At 44.3% G+C, this 25096-nt stretch overlaps 1 protein-coding gene across 1 annotated transcript in view; it reads left to right on the top strand.

Annotated features, from left to right (window-relative positions):
- The window catches only part of LOC103360983 (receptor tyrosine-protein kinase erbB-4-like), a 357047-nt gene that overhangs the window by 185819 nt on the left and 146132 nt on the right, over positions 1-25096 (top strand). The window contains exon 3 of the mRNA XM_008286939.1: positions 5861-6047. Within this exon, the coding sequence (XP_008285161.1) occupies positions 5861-6047 (187 nt within the window). The remainder of the gene's footprint in view (positions 1-5860; positions 6048-25096) is intronic.

The raw sequence follows: 25096 nt of genomic DNA, 5'->3' as shown, positions 1-25096 counted from the left end.
TTAGCATTAGCATTAGCAAGGGCAATAGAGAAAATGACATGTGCAGTAAACACAACACATGAGCTGATAACTCTGCTGTTTAGAGCTAAACAAAATATTTAGATTAAAAAGTAGCTTCAGCCCATTAAAAAAAAACGCTAGGACGTGACAACCCCCCACAGATGTGCACACCAGGCTCTTGCGGTAGACCTGCTAGCTTCAATACGACACATTTACCCACACAGAGACTCCTAACGGGCTATAATTGCGCTTCTAGTGACTGTCAAAACTCCACCAGACTCCCGGCCAAAGTGACCTTTCCAGGAGGCTACTTTTGTCTTTATTTCCCGTCGGTGTCGGGGTCAGCGTTTCTTTGGAAAGCTGTGGGAGGTTCGAGCTGCTTGCCCCCATGTGGATTTTTTTTCCTGTATCCTCGATTCTAAGAACAGCGGAGGCGGCGTATGCAAAGTTAGCACATCCCGTAGACCCAAATGGCCACGTTTATGGGAACTACACCAATTGGGTTTATCAGAGTGTCCTTGTCTAGTGAACTGCATGTACAAATAAAATGATGTAACAACCTTCTAGGTGAACCTCTAAAACGGTCGAACCCGGTCTCATACTAGATGTTCATACAGCACGTGTGTCGCTTTGTTTGTCCACCTCTGTCTGTTCACATGATTCTCTCCCCATGCATCCGATCCTTTTCGCATCGCGGTGGAGGCTACTCCGTCAATGATGCATGCACCTTACAGGGTTTTTTTGTCACCGCGCTTGACAAGTCGACTGTCATCCTGTCGCAAGCGATGACACTCAAACATCAACCGAATACCAGACATCGCTTCTGTGTACATGACACGCACGCTCCGAACAGGGACTTCTCAAAGTCACCCATTCTTGCCCATCTCATTAGCAGGCAGCGGTCGCTCCAGATCTCAGACAAAAGCCAAACGCTCGCATCGCTTTCAATGACAAATATCATTCAACTGCATTTTCCTGTATTGATTTTTTTGTTGTTGTATACTTAATTACAGCTGCATGCACATTTTTAAATAACTGCAACTGCCTTTCTCGGTTCACTACGCAGAGGATTCCTGTTTTATTTTCCCTGTTATTAAAATCCCCAGTGAGATCTTTAAGCAGCGTTCCTAGAAAGCAGCTGGCAGTGACCCTCTGAAGAGGCGAGGGAAGGACATGGAACGCCAACAGAAGGCTTTCAGATCTTTCATGTCACTTGTTCTTTTTTTTTTTTTTTGCCTTTGTTACCAGAGTCAACAACACACACACAAAAAAAAACCTGTCTAATCTCACATGAGGATTCCTTTGTACGGCCACACAAACCCAGAAATGCACACTCACTCGCACACATTCACATTTGTTTTAAGAGAGCATAAGAAGAAGTGTTGGTGCAAGAAACAGACGGGATAGTTTCTCTTCATCTTCAAAGATGACTCATCGTAATCATCTCGTCCAAGCAATAAAAGATACTTCAGTGATTCACACACATGCACTCGGTCTCTCTCCAACACACACATACATATGGAGACGCATGCACACATACATCAAAGGCAGCATCACCTGCAGGTGTTTGAAGTGGCTCATATTGGGTTTCAGCCACTCCAAAGGAATCGAGGTGTTACCGGGGAAATGGCGGCTTGGAGGTGGGAACTTTGGCAACTTAAACCAAAGCATGGCAGCACTTCTTTTGAGTTCGACTATGAAGGAGAAGAAAAAAAAAAAGCTCACAAATTCCATCAGGGATTCTAACTCCTACTGGGGAATATTTCTCTCATGCGGTGCCAATGCGATGACATAACAACTATAACCGCCTTTGTGAGGGATGTTCATGAGTTATTCATAATGGAAGGTTAACACTCATTAATAAAGATTTCATGTCAGAAATTTGATGTCAAAACGGTAACGATGCCTTTTACAAAACGGGACAATTGCCGGTGATATTTCCATCAGGGTGTCAGTTACTTTGAGGATGATCTCTTGAGAAAACTCCGGCGGATTTTCTTACTTACACTTGTAGCCACTCCATCCGGATTCGGCGTCTGTTTACAGATGTGGATGTGAGCTCAGGCAGAAGATTTAGGGAAGCGATATGGAAATAGAGGATGAGGGCTTAGCGATGCAAACCTTAAGCCCTCCCAGTGCACTCCTGTGCGTCTGACTTCAATGACCGCAGCCCTGCAGAGAACATTTCTGCGCCTCAATATGTATGGAAATGAGAGGCAATCATGCTAACGCGCGTTCACTCTCTTTAAACATGCTAATGGTGTCCATTTCACCCCTCCCCACACCCTTTTGCCGTCGCTCTGTCTCTTCTGACCTGGAACAGGTGTGGCTTTAATTATGCATTAAAACATACGTGGGCCGAGTCCAGTCCACTTGACCGAGCCTCTCCTGCAATGTTGCATCCCTCCCTCTTTCTCTCTCTGTCTTTCTCTACCCTTTCTCCTTCCTTCCTTCACTGATTCAACCCCAAAACCACACTCTCTTCTTCCTTTAGAAGTCAGGGATTGAAGGACTTGATTTCAAAACCGCGCACGTCTCAGTGACTCAAGTGAGGGGTTTGTTCCGCTGCCACACTTCCGTTCACAAATGCTCCAGCTTGGGGAGGAGGGAGAAATCCCTGTTAATCTAGTGAATCTGGCTCTCTCGCTCTCTTTTGTTCACTGTTGCTGAGATCCTGATGCATTGATCTCCAGGAGGAGGGGGCTGGGTGGGGAGGTCACTGTAGGGCGCGGGGGTTTGGATGAATCGTGAGGGGAGGTTGCCGTAAAGGAGTCTCGCATCCGGCTGTCTGCGCGATCTGTTGTCAAAACAAGGCTGTCCTTATTCACTGAAGAGATTACAGGTGATTGACAGTCGGCGCCGACCTGTGGTCCGTCCTCACCGTGAGACGTGACACCGTTGACATAAACAAATCCTGAACTGGACTAAAGGGGGGAAAAAAAAGAAGTTGTTCTAACTTCAGTGTGATGCTTCTCGTCTTGTCACGTGTGCCCCACACACCAGCATCAAGATGGAGCTATTTTTATTGGAAGAAATTCAGGACAACAATGGGTCACGCTGCTATATTTAGCAGGTAATTTGCTGCTCTAATTGCACTGTAGCTAAATACAGGATATAATGCAGATGACTTAGATATAAATTTAGCACATACAAAAAAAGACAAACTCTCCTACAGTGGCACCTGCACCATCACCTGCAGTGCTACTCCATCACACACACTTTCATGTATTATTTGAATATTGTATTTCAGCTTGTGTTCAGGCTTCCATGTAGGAACACTACATCACTACATGGCCCGGACCAGCGGTGTTACCGGGTGGGGGGGAGGCGGGTGCTTGTTTTGTTGATCTGTGTTTAATGAAAGTGACCACGGACGGAGCAGATTTGGCTATTAGCTCAGCGAGAGCCTGTAATCACTACAAGTTGTTTCCCTTTTTTTCCATGCGGTTCATTATTGAACGAACAATCTATGGGGAGAAAGGCGCTCGTATCTGCCATCTTCTTTCTCCCTCGTTTTATTTCCCTCTGCAAGGCTGCACTTTGGAAAGTATTGATTTGGTGGCTTGAAAATAACAAACCGACAACTGTGCGAGTCGGTAATAAACAGCCTCAGAAGAAGAGAAGAGAAAAAAAAAAAAAAAACGTGTATAAAAGCACCCATGAAGTGTGTGTGCCCTGAAGTAATTATTACCTACTGTATGTGCTCAGGTTTAGTCTGCCAGAGCTGATGCGTTTACTGTTGTGTGCCACCGTCAGCTTGTTGAATAGAAATAAGAAGCATCTGGATTGTACGTGGTGAGCGTATGGCAGGGATGCTCAGGGCTTTGTCACTGTTGTGCACACACTTGACTATATTTGGTGGCGGAGTTGGGTTTAAAATACATCTGACTGCCCAGCAGAGTGAGTGTGACTCATCCCAAAGACCTTGTCTAACTCTGCGCTCACACTGATGGCACAGCATGCACTCACATGAAAGCGACGTATCGTGCTCCTATGCATGCGCACATACTTGCGATTTGCACCGGCAATGCATCCCCCGGAAACCCCCCCATTATCTTCTTATGATCTTCTTTTCCAAGTAGTTTCTAAACCGATAAACAGATGCACAGACACACACTAAATATAAAGTTCCCGTCACTCATTCACATAAATACACAGAGACTCACCAGACTCCTGCCCGTCTGTTTCTATTAATGGTAATCAGCAGGGTAATGATGACGGAGCTGTGACTGCGGCTTACTTACTGGTGGCTGATGGCCATGCTCTCTGACAGCTGTCAGCCGCCACCACTACTCTGCCAGGGCCCTCCTTAGGACTTATTTCAGCTCAGTACATCAGCTGCAACAGCACTTCACACACAGACTTGTTGATTATCAGCATCATCGGGCCGGCGTGGAAAGACTTCTCTGACCGCCTGTCTGCTAATGACAGCCACCATGATGGTGGATGGGAGAAAGAGGACACAGCCTGTCACTTTGATTCATGCAACAGCAGCTCCAACTGGGTGGCTCCTCGCCAAAGTCTCGACAGTCGTTATATCCCCTCCTAAATGACATTTAAAGTGTGAAGCAATGGCTGTCCTTGTGGCTCAGTCACCCCGGGCCGGGCCCCGGACATGAGCGCTGAACCCTTTGCCAAGTTTTGCAGCGAGGTTGCAAACCCTGGAGGAAAGTCTCCTCACTCAGATGCTCTAACTCAACTCGCTGGAATGATTGAACGAGCGGAAAGTGACCTTGAAGACAGATGCCGTCGATGATCTGATGTAGTGACTTTCCCTTTTTTTTCCCGCAGCCCTTCATATTTCCTTTGTTTCTTCTGCTTTCTCTGCTGCATTCTCAGCCACTACCCTGTTTCTTTCTAATTAGTTTATTTCATTTCAGTGGCAACTGTCTTCAATTATGTATATTTTGAAAGCTTACAGGATAATTCCATTTTATGTAAGCCTGCTGTAATTCCCATAAATGCTATTGTGACTCAGTGGGTCACACTGCGCCTTCTTCAAAAGTTCTTGGAATTCAGGGAAACAACAACTTGCACAAAACAATACATCACGGAAAGGAGTGCATCTACTGCAGCTTTGCAAATGAGCAGGAAGTTCTTGTTTCCAAAGCTTTTCACCGAGTCTAACCTTTTGCATTGACCGTTATGGTTAATGGTAACTTACAGATATTTAGAGAAGAGGGGGAAATAAATACGATGCTTTTTCTATCACACAAGACCTCGATCATAAAACATACGGTGCTGCAAATGCAGAATCGTAGTTCGATGGTGCATCATTTTGCATAGCTTGTCAGCGAACCCATTTTCGAGCTGAAAATAAAAGAAATCAAAGAAATTCATCAGCGCATGATAAAGTGTATTTCCGTTGCAATATATTCTTACCCGTGTAGCACTATATCAATCTAAAAGTGCTTAGTTAAAGTAAGCAGACTCTAAAGCTGCATAATGTGGAAGAAAACCAGATCTATCACGGAGCACTTTGTCAGCTTCATCCAGTATTTCTCTGTTTCTTTCTTTCTTTCTTTCCAGGTATATTGTAAAGCTTTCTTTGGTAGCGTATTATGTGGTGTATTTTTGGGCTGAAAACATTGCTACCAAAACCCTGAAGACCTCAGACTCATACGCTGGAAAAATAGAAATATGACCCCCTCTAATTTATCCTTGCACCGGCTCACTTTATGAATCAATATTTTTAGATCTACCTGGAGAAACAGATTTTGTTTTTTTTCACATTCATGCCTTTCATTAGAAAATAAATAAATAAAAATGTGATTTGCTTCAATTTTTATTTACTATTTCATGTATTATTGTGCACAGCTAAGACACACATTAACAACTCCCTCCATACTTCTGTCCACAGTCTATCCGGGAGGTGACGGGCTACGTGTTGGTGGCTCTGAACCAGTTCGACTACCTGCCTTTGGAGAACCTGAGGATCATCCGAGGGACGAAGCTGTACGAGGACCGCTACTCCCTCGCCATCTTCCTCAACTACAGACGCGACGGAAACTTCGGCCTGCGCCAGTTGGGTCTGAAGAACCTCACAGGCAAGCGGCAGAATTAATTTGTGGTTAACTCGGATTTGTCTGCGCTCCGTCTCGTTGTGGGTATTTGTTCGTATAGTTTCCGCGCTGGGCACGCTGCCCGGAGCGAGCGGCTTCAAATCTCACATGTAATGGTATAATTCAGAGTTGAAGTCGGAAGCAGAAAGCGATGGCAATCTGCTGCTGCTGCGAGTCGTAATGAAATGAGAACAGAAGGTGCTATATTTAATGTTAATGATTACAAAAGGTTCTGCTGCTACATCTCGCTGTGATCCGATCCCCTTGTCGAATGCGTCTTAACTGTTAAACTGTTTGAACCAACAATATTTCTGTTGCCGAGCACAGAGGTAAAATCCTGAATCCCCTCCTTTTTTTTTTATCAAATACTGTTGACTGGCAACAAGTATTAGCATCAATTCTCATTCATTTCGTTTAGAAATTCCCCAGTATCACGAAGAAAGGCATTCCAGGTGCTCCGCAAAAGCATGCACAAACATAGAGCCGCGATGAGAAATAGGTTGCACAGTTGAATAAATAAATTACCCCAATGTGCTGCTAGTTGTTTACTGGCTTCTGTCACCTTCACACAAGATGGGAATATGCAGACGGTCTCCCTTTTTCTTCTTCTCCCAAGAATACGACTGGTGCTGTTAACACAATTAACCCTCTCGCATTAAGGGATATGATGCTGACTCACAATGTTGTGAAAAGACTTTATCTCTTCTGCAATTTCCAATATCGCCTCACACACACACACACACACACACACACACACACACACACAAAAAGAAGAAGAGTATTCTCGTCTGATTTACAACCCACTCGGCAAAACGACCCAAGCCTGTTTCCTCAGAAGTGGGAGAAGATAGTGAATGTGATTGCTGATAAATAGCGCGCTAAGGAGGAAAACATAGTGTGTAGGCGGCTCTGCCTCTTTTTGAACAATGGATCCTTGTGCTGCTGGGTTTTCTCGAGGAGCCGTGACCCCGAGGTCCGTACGAGATGAGGCTCTTGACTGGCAAAAAAGATGTAGAGCTTCTCCACGACAGGTCCAAGTGCGATATGTCAGGGACGGCTCGTGATTTGTGGAGCGCGAGACCAAAGGTGTCATTTACTCATTTTGAAGGTAAATCCAACCTTACAAGTTTTGTAAGTACAGATGGAAGGAGAAGCAACTTGTGTGGAGGTGTTATCAGTCCCGGGCGGTATTTATTTCCTTAAACACGATAAGGACGATGACAAATATTCCTAATTGTTTTGATAAGACGGAGAAATGAGCCACTTCACTAATGGAAGATCCTATTCAGTGACCTGCAGCGTCTGTGGAAATGTATTTATGATTTAAACACAAATTAGTAAAATTAGACAAGAAGCAGAGAAAACTACACACATGCAGACATTTTTTAAGCTTAACACTGGTGATGTAACGTTTAAGTTACTTTCCATCCAGTTTCTTTCATGTTGCTGTCAGAGCGAATGGGATTAACGACAGATCTCCGTCTAAGTCGTCCTCTAAATGTTCGCCAAAGAAAGATAACTGTATTGATGTCGTCCAACAGCACACAACGTGTAGCTGTGCTAATGCTAATGCTAGTTGAGCGGGGTGAAACGAGAACAATGAGGAAGCGTCGGCAGTAACTGGATGTAATGACGAGTCCATCTGTTGCGTCTCTGTGGAGCGGCGGGATGCGGACGCCGAGCCTTTTCCCGCTAACCTTGTGATGCAGGAGAACGTGGTGATCGTACACAAAGATGGCATCAAAATGCTAAGAAGATACAGGAATTAAAAGATCTGGCAAAAAATGACAACAACAAGACAGAAATTGTGCGGACTTAAACTAACAAACATCAAATGGGTAAAATTTGATTAAATAAAGACCAAAACTAAATCAACATCTGATGCCTAAATTAACACTGATCCCAACCAACTGTCCCGAGATGAATACGTTGTTGTTGTTTTGTTGGGTTTTTTTCTAATCTTTTGCCCTCTGAGCAATCGCGGTAGAAAATACTCCTATATCCACTTATTATCTTTTACACATTGCATGCATGGGAAATGAGCTATGAATGATTTATTAGTTGGCACAACCGACGTGTCCCCGCGTTGATGAGGAATGTTGGTAAAATGTATTTGGAATTGGTTTTTACTGATTATTTCTCTGTGGGAACGGCAGGCTGTGACTCGTGACCCACAGCACGCTTAAGTCTGTTTCCAGCCAGTCGAATGTTTTAGGAGCAATATATATTAAAAATCACAAGCTCGACGTAAAGAGTGTGGAGGAGACACGAGAAGGACGACGTCTTCAGCTCGACGCCAGACATGCGAAAGCCCTCCGCATTTCCAACAATTTATTTTGTGTCTAGATTTTATTTAGATTGGTTTGGAAGAAGCACGGCACTGAGACTGTGTTTCCACCTCTTCCAAACCCTCTTTTTAAATAATTCAGTCGTCTCTCATTGTTCTCCTCAACTGTTCCTTCCTGGTGATTCCCCCGAGTGGAGGGAAGCAACGCAGCCATCAGTCTGGATGTGCAGCTCCAGCTTCTGCTTGTGTGTGTGTTACGCTCCGGCTTCTTATTCTTTCTCGCGAGTTGCGCCATACTTAGGGAATTTCATTTGTCCGGCACCACTAGCAGCATTTTTTTTTTTTTGCCAAGCCAGTCCTTTTCATTGGTGGTGCCAAGTTGAAGCCAGTGCTGAGGGAGCTGGGGCTGGACTCTGTGACATGCTGCTGTTTGATGTGCCATCCGTGGCCTCGAGCCATGAAGTGGATGGGGGAAGTTATGCACAACAGCCAAGGTCTGAAGCTACTCCACATCATAAGTCTGATTTTTTTCCAGTAGTTTTTTGTTGTTTTTTTTGTTCCACTCACAAATATAATAAAAAGAGAATCTGCTCTTGTTAATGAAAATAACATATTTGTCTTGTTGTAATGCGATTCTTTCATGTTTGGAGGTTTTGATGTTATTACAGCAGACAAACTAGAAGTGTTTTGTAGTTTAATGGTTCTTAGTAAGAATCATAAAGAACTGTCTCACGGGACGAGAGGCGATACGGCCTCTACAGAGTCCTCATCGCCATCGAGTCGGTCCAGGATGCTTGGAGCAGCGTGCCGGCTACCTAAAACAAACTGGTGCCGCCAAATACTGGCATAATTAAACAAATACAAATAGTGCTTCATAACACTTTCCCTTAAGCTGTTAAGTGTCCTCACATGACTTTCTTTCTGTGACTAAAACTTTTGCACACCACTCTAAATGCATAACAAGTTTGGGTAGACACAGCTGTTCAGAATCAGGTCCAAAACTGTGGACCCGTGAAAACCTTTAAACTTGCTTATCTCTTCATAACAAGAATCTTGTCTCGGAGGGTCTATCATATCACTACTTTTTGCACAGATGGACCTGACAGTTAAACAAGCTCTAGCTAGGGGGGGGAAGCGTAGAGAGACAAGCCACACTTGTGTCCCAGTTTGGTCCGTTGCAGTTGTCATCATTCTGCTGAGGAAGGGAAATAAGCCCGAACCATCAGGATAGATCCACTCCTGTACATCAAGCGGCGCAGATCAAACTCTTTCCTTCCTCCGAGTGCTTTAGCGAGTCCACGGCTGGCTGTCTCGTTCATTACGGGGGGCTTTGATGTTGCTGTCATATTAGTCCATCGTTCCTCTGCCAGTAGCTCCCAGGAGGAGTGTAAAATGATCAATATAATCCATAAGCAACACATATAAGAGGATAAAACTTATTAACTACATCAGGGGCTAATCGAGAGGAGGCGCAGTAAGAGACCCCTTCAGTGCTGAAACCCACACGCGCTCCTGCTCGGGTCGAAATTGCCTCGGGATGAAATCAATTTGTCGCCAGTATATTGTAGCATTGCACTTATTGATTTTGCTGGTGCACTCTCTGCAAGCTGTGAATGGACTCTCTGGATTTGAGGGGACTGGAGGATGGGGTGGAGGAGGTCTCTGGCTGAGCAGGGATAGGACTCCCTCTGATGCACCTTTCAATCAAGCTTAGCTAAGTTATCCTCATGAATATGAAATATAAGGCACAGTCAAGCTGGGAAAAGTTGAGGGATTGTGTGTGTGTGTGCACAAGGGTGTATAGAATAAGAAATATAAAAGACACTCTGCCCGAGTGGGGAAAGTTCAGCCGTGTTGTTTGTTTGACATTGCTTTCCAGGGAGAAAAAGAAACTGTTTTAAAAGTGACAGCGTGGACTCACCTTCCATGTGAAGACAAAAAGACTATCTATTTTTCAGACTTTTTGGGTGTGTGAGTGACCCCTCTGATTGCTGCAAGGAGAAGCTTCAAATAAATGCTTCCTTCTGCTTTTTCGCCGTACATCCAAGCGAGATAAAGGTTAAACAGAGCTGCCTCCTGACATTTTCAAAGTTCCCAATCTGTATTTTGACGCGCGCTGACCCGCCGTGTCTTCCTTCTTGCTTAGGCAAACATTTACAGCACTTCTGTCTGGATTCACATGAACCCTGGGCAGCCTCTGTGCTTTCACATGGTAATTACAGCCTGCTTCCCTGGCAAAATAATAACAGCCTCAATAAGGAGCACAACACAGATGAGCTTTCTGATTTAACGCGTTTTTGCTGCCACCCCCTCCCTTTGCCTCATTTCTTCCAGTATCTATTTTTTTTCAGATTTGTTTAGTGTTGTTGATTCATTTTTCTAACCACCCTACGCCTGCACTGCGTCTGTCCAAAATGAAGCATCCAATCTGAGGCCCCATCTGCTGAATGATCCTCTCTCATCGCATGCATGTACACAAGCCTGTGTTTTACGCCAAGGCGTTATCCACTCCTTCATGGCCCATCTGCTCTCTCTTTATCTATCCCATTTGCTGTCGTTCCTCCATCTCTTTATCCCTCTTTCTTTTGGCTCTTTGTCGGTCATCATATTTCAGTTGGCTGTCTTGATTTGTCACATTGATGCCTTTCACACAAACACACACAATGTCATGTTTGTAGCACTTTGTACTGTATGCGAAACTCTTCCCAGCACTCGAGCCTCACTGTGCTCTCCAAAGGCTACTGCATCTGCTCGATGGGGAAATCTCGGTATCATCTGCTGAACGTGTCCTGCTCAGCGTCTTGTGACAGCGAGACACGGGGGAGGCAGGCAAAGAATGGGATGGGACGGGGCAAGGTGAAAGGGACGATTCGAGTCAGTGTGTTTCCCCCAGACAAGGGACTACTGAACGGGGGTGGGGGGGCATAAAATTGCTGCCTCCTTCTGATCCCCGAGACTTTCATTCGCCGTCTAACTACTAGCAGACGAAAGAGCAATTCTGCCACAGGAGGCAGGCGAGATTGGTTCAGTGCACGTCACCAGAATTCAGTCGAGCCTCTTGCCTGGCAGCCCGCAGACCTCAGGTCTCCTTCAATTGTGTGTCTAATTGATTACTTCCCATGCAATTACTCCTGTGTCACACTCAATATTTCACCGCTCCAGGAAGGGGGCAAGAGGGACTTCTTTTTGAAGGACGACATTCATATTGTCACATTTGTGAGCCCCTAATGTGGATCGTGAGGAGGCACATGTTAAATTGAAGTCCGGAACGAGCTATCAGTGTAGTTGGTGTTAATTGATTGCTGTGTAATACCACTGTGTGCCGGAGAGAGTGGGACTATTGGAGCCAAGCAGTTTTTATGCCGGGGGCCAAAAGGGGCTGAATATCTCCAAAAAGTTTCTTTTAGTAGTTGTAAATTATATTTATGACACTATAGCAACGCTAACATTACCCTATAGTCACATACTTTTGCTTAAATGCCAAACTATTCTACCTACAAAGACCCATTTCCCCAAATTTTGCTTTTAAAAAAACCCCCATCCTCTTTAATCTCTCATTTTTCAATTTTTTAACCTTCATTCCTGCAACTGTTTACCCATTTTACTCTCTTTTTTTCCTAAATGTGACCAATCCGAGCCTAAAATGCAACCTGAGCTGGTGATTTTTCTCTCCAGGATGTGTTGTTCACAGCGTGGCCTTAAGGGTGCAGTGTTGTTTTTTTGTGCTTTTGTTATTTGTTGTGTTCTCCACTCTTTAATAATGCGATGCCTGAGATTTCATAAGCAGAAAATATTTGTGCTTTATGAAATATTAATGGACAACAATAGCACAGCCTGCCATGAGAAAGGAGAAATAATAATACAAAATAGATCTTCGCCAATTAAAACTGTGTGTGTGTGTGTTTGTCTGTGTGTGTTGCATATATATTCACTTAATGGATTGTGTGTCTGCAGCAAGTTTTTTTTTTGCTCAAAATTCCCGTGTGTCAACGCGAGCTCCATTCTCCCTTAAACCTGTTACAAGACCTGAGACTACAAAGCTTAAATAACCACTAAGGCAGCCATTATTATACCACCTTATGTCTGCTGCATTATTCCAGTTATTCGTTGGCAGATAAGCCCCACAACCTCTCCCTTACCTGCCCTCCTCCTCCCCCAGAGAGCAGGAGCTTGTAAGAACAGTTTGGTTAAAAAGTGAAAAGCCTTTAGAAAACTATAAATAGAAAGAGGAAGGCGGAAAAAGAGTTAAAAGATGCAGTTATTTTGACAGCATGTGGAAAAGTGGAAGGCAGATTGGTAATAATTAAACCAGAGGTCTCCAACCTTTCCTCCTCTGAGAGCTAATTTGACAAAATGAAAGCGGCCGAGAGCTACTTATGTTTTACGCTTTTCTTCGCACGGCTAATCTTTTGTTGTAAAAAATTTCACCTGTGTCCGCTATCGTGAAGGACTTGGCAATAAATGTCACGTAGGGCTCGAGTTTCTCAACGTCATTAAATCTAAACTCCTGTCTAAATGTTGCTGCCCACATTTTTATCATGAGGAATAAACCGTCTTATTTGGCTAAAAGTAAAGCCCGAGCTGTTTGGTTTTGTCTGTGGTGTCCACCGGAGGCACATAATAATAATAATTGATCAGATTTATATAACGCTTTTCTGGACACTCAAAGACGCTTTGACACTGTCAATTATTCATTCACACACATACATTCTGGTGGTAGCTACAGTTGTAGCCACAGCTGCTCTGGGGCAGACTGACATAGGCGTGGCTGCCATTCTGCCCCTCCGACCACCACCTCAAACAATCCATTCATACGCATTCACACCAGGCAAGGTGGGTGAAGTGTCTTGCCCAAGGACACAACGACCATGAAACAGGTTATAGGGCGGAATCGAACCGCCGACCTTCCGATCATTGACCGACTGACTGTACCACCTGAGCCACAGCCGCCCCAATTGTATAATTGTTATAAACGCAACTCGGACTCTAGCAAACCTGTAGTGGACCCAAGCAGATCCATATTTGCAAATGCAGATCACCTCAGATGCCATCTAGCTTCAGAATACCGGGAGAAACTCAAAAAAAAAAAGTCCTTTTGAGTTCGCAGGTTTCTCAAAGGCAGCGGCGCTGCCCACCGGCACATTAGCATCGGCAAAGGTGGATGTCACAGTGAGCGGTTCAGCTCTGGAAAAAAAAGGACCCTGAAAATGGCCACCGTTCATCCAAACAACTTCAAACTCGACACTCCACCTCTGTGGGTCCCAGGTGTCGAAAACTCTGCTTTTGTGGAAAAGTCATCAAAAACACCTGAACAAAGACTGCACCCCACTGACTCACCGCGCCGGCTTTAAAACAGTTTGTACCTGTCAGCGTCCTCTTCTTGCTGCTCCGCTGCATCCGCAAACATTGCAGACAGTCTCTTTGCTGTAGTGTTAGCACCGAGCTATACATCTGCAGCAACAGACAGAGTTTCCGTCTTACTCTCTTGGTCCTTAAATACTGTTTCGGCCACAGCAGTCTTTCATAACCCGACTATTTATGAAGGATTTTTTGGGGGATATAAACCTCTTGAAATGATGCCTCTGCTACTGTGTCGGCCTCCGTCATCTCTTTGGTAACAGGGACTGTTATCTGTCAGCAGTGTTTGCAGCTCCTTCTTTGTTCATGAACTGCTACCAGCTGGAATCGTCGCTGTGGACTTTGGTGAAGTGGCATCTGTCGCTACGTCCTGTAACACCTGACATGCTGGAACCACAAGTGATGAAAATAGTATATGTTTTTCCTTTTGTTGGTCTGGCTACTCTCTACGGTCATTGTCAAATCTTCTGTGTGCTTTATAGTCTATTAAGAAAGTGTCACTAATGGAACCAAACTTGAGTGGAACTTGTTTAATTGACAGCTGATTGGCAAATAATGATTTAGTATCAGTAAGGTGCAGGATGTCTGTGATTGGATAGACATTTAAACCGGTTTGTCGGATTCATGTACCTTTCGGGAGCCGCTAAGAAACGACCTCTGGGTACCGAATTATCGATAACTGTTGCCGTAAGAGACAGAAAAAAGTCTTTTTTGGTCAACAACTCTGTTCTTTCAGATGAATATTAGATTATTAAAATGCATGCTCGGAAAACACCTTAGACTTTTAAAGGAAAATTTCACAACAACATGTGTTCAGATGGGGCTGCAGGGTGGCTCGGTGGTTAGCACCATTACCTCGCAGTAAGAAGGTCACCGGTTCACATCCCGGTGAGGACACCCGGGATCTTTTTGCATGGAGTTTGCATGTTCTCCCTATGCAGTATGGGTTCCCTCCGGGTTCTCCGGCTTCCTCCCACACAGTCCAAAAAGGGAGCACCCTGCCTTCACCCTAAATCAGCTGGGATGGACTCCAGCCCCCCTGTGGACCCTTGTGAGGATGAAGCGGTGTATAGATAATGGATGCATGGATGTGTTCGGATGTTAATCAAGACTAAAGAACTTGAGAGCTGTTTTCTATTCCGGGGACCATTTAGGTCTTAATTTTTTATTCATACAAGCATTCTAACGTGTGAATACATCAGTACTCACATGTGTAGCATGTGTCCCCAATAAATAATTTACCTTACCGCCTGTGATTACATCGGGGACCATGTTCGCTGGGTTCAAATATTGTCCAGCCCTCGACTTCTGCCTCCCGTTTTGTCAGCGAGAAAAATAGCCAAACTTAGCCCAAACATGACTCCAAACTCTTTATTGCCAATTTGCCTCCCCGACTGAACCTCTACGGCCTGCTGAAAGTGAAAATTGACTTTCACCTCATTAAAAGTTAAAGTAGGCATGGAAGGAATTTTAATGCCAATTAATAATCAAAACACAGTCCTCCTCTCCCTTTCTCCAACATTTCCATCCCCCCAGGCCATGGCTTAGATCAGGCTAAGATTCGCCACGATGTAGATGTAAAAACTGGCTCAGAGACCAATAGGATGCTGTTCACTTAGCTGAAATCACGTCTGAACTCATCCCCGTTGTTCCAGCAGGAAACGGGGAGCGGAACGAGTGCCGCTGTGCCTGCTTGAGTGTGTGTGCGGAGGATTAATTCGCTCTGTAGGAAATGTAAATTGCCATGTGTTTCTCAGCCACTTGCGCCGTTTCCAACCAGACGCCACAACTATAGAGTGACTAAGTATGTAGTTTGCATCCATCATGTATGTTCACGCGGCTATTTAGCATATTTCTAACTCGGAGGTGTCACATTTTTTGTCGCGGCGTTGAGACAGCGGGGTAGTTATGTGAGATGAATGATCTGCATTACACGTTGTCTGCGGAGGCAATACTTCCAAGGTTAAATTCATCATTGCTTTGTTCTTTTCGTGATGATTTGTTTGCGGCGAGAAGGATGGGATGTTGCACGTTTCGGCCCTTAAACATGCAGTAATGTTGGGGGAAAAAAGGACTTACCTGGGTTGGTGATGTATGAATTTGAAAGCATGGGTCAGTTTAAGAGCCAGCCAATGACCGGTGCAGGACAGTCCTGCCTTTGTAGTGTAATGTCAGAGGAGCAGAAATTAAAATTATGACATTGGTTGAAATCTACACTTGTCAGTAGTTATTATTTTACTAATTACGTGAAGCCTGCTGATTCTTACCTTACAGCGTTCAGACCTGATTCACACACACATGCATACAAATAAGCAAATCACAGGCTTCACACGCCTATAATTTAGTTTGAATTTTCTTTTTTTTTTGGCTCCAGTTGATTCTTCACCCACTCCTCTGTATTTATTCTAATGTGTTTGAAAAGCCTGCCATAGATATGATTGCAGATTCAAAACAATCACACTGTGATTGTCATGTTCGGTTTCTGTCACTGACAGGCTGTCATCGTGGCTTTACCGTGTCAGTCCACGGCGCCGCAGCCTTGACACGCAGCTTTTTTTTTTCTTTTTTTTTAACTTTGATTCCGAAGGCCAGACTGTGTTTCAGACAGGCCTTTGATGTCAGAGGCGCTCAGTGCTCATCTCAGAGGAGGAGCAAAGTGAGTGGGAAAGCAAATAAAATAGGACCTGACTGGCAGCTCGGTGGGTCTCAAAAGCCGGTGAGGAAAATGACACTTTCTATCAGCTTACTTATGAGGCCTAAATGGACACCTATGGACGGATGATGAAACACTTCCGCTGCTGAAGACGTGAGGGCGTTTCGCATCACAGGCTGGTTTGTTAACTTAAATGTGCTCCTCCAGGATGTTGTTGTCTTTTGTGTCACGTCCGTTTTCCCCACGACGTGGTTCAGGATTAAAAACAATCGATGGTTTAGTTTGGGATTGCGGCTCAGCTGTGGGGTCTTTCTCCACATCTTACATGCTGACAAGATATACAGCACACGCTGAATAAGAGGCCTGAGATTTTCAGAAATTTAAATTGTTATCGCTGCTTTCCAAGAGTTTAAAAGAGAAGCTCCCAAAAAAAATAATAATCCAGCACCAGCACACACACACATAAACACACACATTACAGTCCAAGCCTACAACTCCTCCCCTTTCTCCCCTGGCAGCTTAATAATTAATATGCTTATTTTTGCCTCTTAGGCCAAAGCCTTGGGTAAGTGGAGCAGCTATTGATGGGGGCAGTGGTGGGTAATGGGACATGAAAAGGACTTTTGTTCATCTCAGGTCTCCACAGAGATACGGAGGGTGTTGCTACATGCAACATCAGGCACGGCAAATATTTCTTTCTTTTTAACTGCTTTGCCACCTCTCCACGGTACACGTGTTTGTTGTGATGCCAGAAAGATTGGACTTCCATCGCTGGCACTATCCCGTGTTTCTTTTTTTTTGTTTGTTTGCTTGTTTGTTTTGCATGGGTTGTACTTTACCCTGTTATTGCAGCAGAACCAGGCTTTGGGACTCATTTTAGTGCCCAAACAAACAACAGTGTGGTCAGGGACGTGGTCTAAAAGTATTTGCTCCTCAGTTACGCTCGTAATGAACGTGAACATCAGTGAAGCAGAAAAAAAAAACACATGAGGAAGGCCAAGTGGGTTTTAGGTAAAATATTTAAAATGCTGTTATCTTGAGACTTGAGAGCAAAAGAGAACAGAAGGTTAGTTTATGCAAGAAGGTACAAATTAATGGTAATCAATGGAAACTTCATCAATTGCTGCAGCTCACACCAGTCAATCCCTCATCTGGGATGTTGGTTAATATTAATGGCTGGTCTGTCATTTAACTCCTAACTGCAAGAATGGCACATATGTACAGCTTTTATAGCTTTGCTCGTTGCTTATAATGGTAAAAAATAAATACATCTCTACATTCAGGTAAACGAGGCTATGCAACTATAAAAGTTTTTTTTTGTTGTAGTATTGTTCATGCTATCCTCACTGCTGCACTTTTCCACCTTACTTTTGAGTCACAAATAAGAAGTTTCAGTCAATCAGTGAAGCATAAGCAAAAATAAAGCTCTGAATTACTCTTTCAAGAACTGCAGCTGGACTGTGCAATATTCACTCACACCTCTAATAGTAGATCGAGTCGTCCTAAGCTAAGTTAAAATCTCTTGGTACGCTGCAGGGAACACAGCCCTGCACCGATCATGCTTACAACACCTCTGCATTCCAAGTTTGATGGGATAACGTCCCTGTATGTCCCTCCTGTGTGTGTTCTACAGGTCAGGCCACGCTACAAACACACAGCTTGTTTTGCAAAAGCCAAAGGCGACACAAAAATGTCTGTAGTCGTTCTAAATGGTGCCACTGTCACAGAAGGAAGGAGACACGGTAATCGTCAAATATGGGGGTAATGGCACAACATTTTCAGACAATCTCTCCTGGAAGGCATTCACACACACACACACACACACACACACACACACACACACACACACACACACACACACACAAAGTGCCAGAAATAGTTGTGTAATGAGAAGAGAGCTTGACAGAGAAGTTCCAACCCTGCTAACTTTCTCACTTCGCCGTGCTTGGCTAGTCGCTGTGTGAAGTGGGTGTGAATGTTGGATTATCGGTTTTGGAAAACTGTGCAAACTGTTGTGCGGTTCAAAACAAATTCACCTTTGCAGAATTTTACCGACTCGCCTCATGTCTCTTCTGGCATCGTCCAGGTTTCATATCGGTGACTAATAACAAGTCAGGTCGTCTTTCGTCAGCGATGACCGTCCAGTCTCCGTTTAAGAGACCAAAGAGGAATATGTTATGAAGTTTACACGTTATGATTATGTGGAGCTTTGGCAGAGCTCTCTAAATGCTTTGTGGTTCCACTTTAAATCCACTTTATAGTCTTCTGGGTGGACTTTTGCACCGTGGGTAACACTCACCACATACTTGCGCTGTGTGAACAAAGTGAGAGCCGTGGCCTCCAGAGTGTTACTCACTGTCTCTCAGTAGACTTGAGAAAACAAGGCCTCAGTAACGTGTTGTTGCCTAAGCAAACCGTGCACCGACTAAAGCCAGCTTCCTCTGTGGTAAAACCAACATACTTGGTATGCTTGTGGTAAGATATGCACTCTCTCTGCTCAGTCTCTCCATCTTTACTTCTCTTTCTCTCTGCCTCTCTCAGACCCTGGTTTGTTTTGTCCATTCCAGAGAGCGCGGCTCATTTTAATTCAGCTGGCAGGCTGGTCACACATCAGCCTTGATAAGCTAAGTGGCCCTCAGCAGCAGCAATTGAAGGTCCTTTTACTCTTTTTTAACCACTCACTCGTATGTCTCCTTGATAATCTTTTCTGTCTCACTTTTTTGTCTCTTTTCTAATTTGTTTTCTTGCTTTGTTTATCTTCCTTGCTCCGTAGATTTGTCTTATCTCAAGGTATTCTAAAATGATTTTCTCCTCCTCCTCCTCCGTTCCATCCATAAAGCTCAGATTACCAGGGCTTTATCACAGTTTAAGTTGAAAATAAGCAAGGATGCAACCCCACACACCCCCCCTATAACCATTCTGTCATGATTTTATTTTTTTCCTCTTCTCATGTTTAAGCAGATGCTTTGCCTTTGCTCGGGTATAATTCCATAATCCCTAAATCTCAGCCATTTTTCATAAAGACTCATAGGAAACAATTGCGTGAGGGATGGGCCAAATTTAATCAGCAGCCTGTGAATGCAATTATCTCGGCGGAGGAGAGGCGTATGTTTGGAGGATGGAGGCCACGGCCGACGCCCCCGTGACATCCAACTATACCTCAGTGAAGATCTCAGCGTTTCTCCTTCAGAGCGATGCGGCGGATAAAACAGATGCAGTCTGAGATTAGAGCGATATATCAGTTTTAAACATTGATTTAAACCATTGGATTATCAACTGACAGCTTCGCTCCCATTAATTCAAATTAATTGATATGTGCACAGTGTGATTTGTGTCAAACCGTTAAAATACATGTAGAGCCATCAATTTCTGGTCAGTAAATGTTGTTATAAGATATAGACGAGGAGGGGGGGTTTATGTAAAGATACTGGATGATTTGAGAAGCTCTTATTTGTCTAGTTCCTTCACCTAGCATAATGTTTACACCCCATGCCCGGCGTGAGACGTGAATCCAGGCAGTCATTTCTTCTTCTGTCCCCTCAGACAGCAATTTCTCTCATCTCCCCCCCCGATCCCTTTCCATTTGTCATCGCCGTTTCACCCACAGCCTTTAGCCCTCTCAAGATAATTTATGTCTTCTCCGTTGCAGTGTTTTTATTGTCCTCATTTCCATGCAACCTGTTTTTCCACGCAAAAAAAACATCAGGTGGAGAACAACACAACTAACTTTGATTGAAATTACAGGTTCTGGCCGGAGTGAGAGCTTCAAACTGGAAGGGTTACTCCAAACATCTTACGACGTTCACGTGACGCCGCGAGCTGCTGCTGCAGCCGCTCAGCCGTGAATGTCAGATACCGTGTTAAAATTGAATATGCATATAATATGTAGTGTCCCTCCGCATACATACATGTGTGTGGAACACGTATTGTACATGCATGCTCGTCTAGTAAGGACTCAATGTTTAATAGCTTCCCTTTTCTTCCATCACATTTGTTTTTTTTCAGTCTTATATTTTCATCTCTGTTTTTTTTTTTACCAGCCCAACAATATGAGACACACACACACACACACACACACACTCTCTCTCTCTCACACACACACACACTCTCTCTCTCTCACACACACACACACTCTCTCTCTCTCTCACACACACACACACTCTCTCTCTCTCACACACACACACACTCTCTCTCTCTCACACACACACAGGCTGCCCACGCTGCTGCTCCTGACCGCAGTATGTTCAGAGACGGTCAAATCCCACCGCTGCCGTCTCTCTGGCGAACCTCTAGCGAGCCACTTTTATGTATTCGAATTAATGCAGTTGTTCTTTTCAGGTCAATAGTTAAACACATAAAAGTGCAATTACATTTGAATGGGTACCACCACTTCGCCTGGGGACCGCGTTAAGAGTGTTAAAATTGCATGCCGCTCCTGTGGGAGTTGCTCCATCCATTGACCTTATAGAAGATGTGAAGTTTGTGATGCATACTGTGATGAATTTCACACTATGGAACTTATATTAAGGAATCCAGTGTTTAATATGAAGCGGTTTTGTTATTACAATCCTACCAAGTGAAAAGGAGAGCAGATACTAGAGCAGTGGTCGATGCTGCTGGATATGAAAGTGTTCATTAGTTTTTAGTTATACAAATGATTAGATGTCGTGACAAATCTCTAAAATAACACCGGCATTTCTTACCTGTTGGCTGAGTGTACGCCTGAAGGGAATTTCAGTTGGAGGCCAGTTTCTCTCTGGCCTTAGAACCCACAACTAACATTTCATATTTATTCTGTGTGAGCTGTAAAAACATTTTTGTGATCACAAGCATCAAGTGGCCACCTGTCATTTGGAACCCGTTACAAAACCTGTGTGCTGTCAGCGTAGGGAGCAAAAAAAGACATCGTCATGTCCTTTAATTAGACCACCTCCACTGATTTAAAGCCCTGAAATATTCAGTGTTGGACTAAATAGCTGTGATCGTGGCAAAAGAGCAATTTTGGTTTGGGTTTGAGAGATGAAACCATCCATCCATTATCTATACACCGCTTAATCCTCACTAGGGTCACGGGGGGCTGGAGTCTATCCCAGCTAACTCAGGGTGAAGGCAGGAGACACCTGGACAGGTCGCCAGTCTATCATTCACACTTAAGGACAATTTAGAATCACCAATTAATCTCAACATGTTTTTGGACTTGTGGGAGGAAGCCGGAGAACCCGGAGAGAACCCACGCTGCACGGGGAGAACTGGGAGATCTTCCAGCTGCGAGGCGACGGTGCGAACCACCAAAGTCATAAATTAAATAGGTGGGATCTGAAAGAAGGAGGGCATTCAGAAGGAAGAAGGGATCTTGTGAAAGACACGACTGAGCTGAACAATGGGAAATGTAGGATCTAGTGTTTTTGGAGCTTGACCCCCAACTTGGAAACAAAAGTCCATCTTCATCTTGGCCTCCACTGCTTTAACTCTGCAGAATCTTTGAGTGTCCCCTGAGGAACGTTTTAAGGGTTTTGAGAAGATCACAATCTATCGACTGACTGATTATAACCAAACTGAAAACTCAACAAAAAAACAACATTTCTGCACTCGCCGCGAAAGAACATGTTCCACCACCACCCTCTCCATTTAGAAAGATTACCCGATGTTCTGAACACATAATTGTCTACAACCTCCACTTTTTCATGTATAATTTCTGGGAAAAAAAAAAAAAAAAAAACCTTTCATTCAGGCCGATTGCTATTAGAGGCTAATATGTTCCACTACATCTTCAAAGGGGTCAAATCTGTCCACGACTTTGGAAAAAGATGCACATATAGATAAACACTTGTTTTTTTTTACTTGCTGCACACACTCAGATGTTCCGTCCTTTCTCTTCCATATCTGCTGTAATGTACAAGAGAAATGAATGCACTCAAGCAAAAACATTTCTTTTTTTCTTCCACCTGCATGGAAACGCAGATGCACACTTTACATCTGTGTGTGTCCCCCCCCCCCACCGCCGCTGCATTTCCTTGGCAACGGTGGGGACCGGAGAACAAGCATGGAAGTGTGTGGTAGCAGCAGATGATGGATGGGAGGGGAGATCACCTATTTGTAGAGCAAAGGCAGCGATTTGCCGTCCTGACATCTACCGTCGGCAACCGAGCAGGTCAAAGCGCGGTGATTGACGCAGCTCTGCGTGGCAACGCGAGCCCTGTCTGAGCATGTCCTCTCCCAACGCCCATTGTTTATGAGTGTTGTCACTTATGGAGAGTGTTTCGTTGTGTCTGGAAGGGGAGCTAATGGTGTGTTTTGGAGTCTCCGGAGTGGCTCACCTGATTTCATTCACTGGTTCGTCTTCTCTTCCAACCTGTGCAACCATATTTTAAACAGTTTTTTTCTTTCTTGGGTTGTTTCTTTCACCTTTTTTTTTGTTTTCTCAGTACACGAATACACCGATTGATGCTCTCATCTTATCTAAGACTCATTAGTCCACGTCATTTATTCATAATTTATCCAAACTGCGCCTACATTCCTTAATTTGCCCAATTGTTGCACGCAAAGTGGCCCAGTTCAGTCACCATCTGTCTCTGTTTAGCCATCTTTAGCCTCCCTAGAATACTCAGTACATTCCCTTTTTATTCTCTTTTGCTGCACATGTAGTCGACAAACGCAACTTAACTGGAAATGAACAAGCCGCACAATACGAGCAAAATGTTGGCGTCGCTCCATGACGCAACGCCTCGCCTCTCTAAGCGCTACCTGAGAGTCGCCCGATTGACTGTTTGGCGATGAAACCGTCGTCGCTAAAGCGTCCTCCTCAAGCGGCTCATAATAGAAGCTGCGGAGGGACAGCCGAGCACCGCTGACATTCTCCACCCACATCTCCCCGGCTCTTGTGAAGGGATTCAAATTAGTGACCTTCTGGTTACAAGCCCACTGATAAAGCAAACTGCTAATTTAATTGATGCTCAAGGCTCGTATTGTAATGAGGGCCTCATTACTGCCAAGCATGAGCCATGTGTGTAAGCGCGCATGTGTGTGTGTGTGTGTGTGTGTGTGATTGTGTTTTGGTTTCTTTCTGTGTGTGTGTGTGTGTGTGTGTGTGTGTGTGTGTGTGTGTGTGTGTGTGTGCTGTAGGTGTGCACTCGTGTCTTATTTAGGAATCTCTGCCAGTCCGTGTGCAGCCTAGCAACAACTTCAGCCTTCCACCGCTGCCGGGGTGTCCAGCAGGATCTGCGTCCGAGCATTTAGCCTCTTTGACCCAGAATGCATCCTCGTCTTCCCGCAGAGTTTCCCCCCCGCTCACGTCCGCCGGACCGATGGCCGTGCTGAGCTGAAACCAAGCTGAAGCTCTCAGAGTCAATGAGACAGTACAGGGGGAGACCCAGGGTAATATTCCCAATTCCGTTGCCGGAGCGCAGAAGGAATGCCTCTGTCTTTTTGATCGAATACCTGTCTATCTACTGTAATTGCCTGACTGTTGGAGTGTCTTTCAGAATCTCTCGCTGCCTCTCTATCTCTCTAACTACTGTCCTGCTGATTGTAGTTGCCCTTACTTATCTATCAAGCCGGCTTGTTTTTCCTCCGGCCTCTGGAAGCCAATATGAAGAGGTTGGAGATATTGAGTTAATACGTTTTCTCGTATGTATCGATGGTAATGGTTCGGCACGTGGATCGTCTCCGGCATCCAGAGGAATCAACTCTATAGGGGGGCATTCAATAATCTAATCCTCCAACATCGGAGCAAATCAACCATTTATTATGGCGTCTCTGTTGTCCCACATATTTCTTCATTAAACAGTCCACACATCACGTATTAATTCACTCTCACAAACTCATTAATATGACTTCTTTTTTTTTTTCTTTCTGATCATTGGTTTGCTATTTGCCTCCCAGTCTTAATCAAACTCATCCCCACACTGCAATAAAGAAAAGAAAAAAAAACCCTCTACAACAAGCACTTACCATCAAAATAATTGCCTGCATATATTTGTTCTGCCTCCCTGAATTTCATATTGTTTTCCTCCAACGGTCATGCAGCCTGATGCCGAAGATTGCCGCACCTTGTGAAGCCTCGTTCAGAGATCTTTGGAGTTGCTCTCGGGACAAAGCGGGAGGGGGTCGTTTAAAGAAAAAAAAAAGAACGAGCTACGTGAACAAACTAATTAAGACATTTTCTCCAGCCGCTAAACAATCAACAGCAGGATTTAACCCCTGATCTCCCCCTGACCACCAACTGCACCCCCCACCCAGCAAAAAAAAACACGCAAGCCAAGCATTTACTTCTAATGAAAGCAAAGCCTGTGTAAGTTTTCCACGCCGTCGCAGGTATTATGTAATTTGTGAAGTGTTTATATCTGGATGTAACTCTCCTGGGCAAAGTGCCAGCAAGGAGCCAATTAAAGTTTAAAGCAGCATTATGAACTTGTCACATGGCGCAGCAAATAAATGTTGTGTATGCGCAGTACTGTGTGTGAGAGAAGGTTTAGAAGACCAAGGAAGGTTTTGTATAGTTCAGGTCAATTGTTGGTTTATACGGTGTGTGTGTGCAGTGGAAATATGCAAACAGGAATCCTAAGTTGTTCCTTATTAAACTCAACTGTACTGTTTACAAATTGCATCCAGTAAAACCTGCGATTGTTGCTGTGTCGCCTTGAGTGGTTCATGATGGACGGACGGCACTTCCTGCATCATTCTAGGGTTAAATATTTCAAATATTGAAAAATGACTTGCAGTGAAATTAGTTGCATT

Source organism: Stegastes partitus, unplaced genomic scaffold (assembly GCF_000690725.1).
Source record: "Stegastes partitus isolate 25-593 unplaced genomic scaffold, Stegastes_partitus-1.0.2 Scaffold477, whole genome shotgun sequence".
In the NCBI taxonomy this organism is placed as follows: Eukaryota; Metazoa; Chordata; class Actinopteri; family Pomacentridae; genus Stegastes; species Stegastes partitus.
The sequence above is the reverse complement of the archived record's forward strand: the minus strand, read 5'-3'. Positions and strand labels throughout refer to the sequence as shown.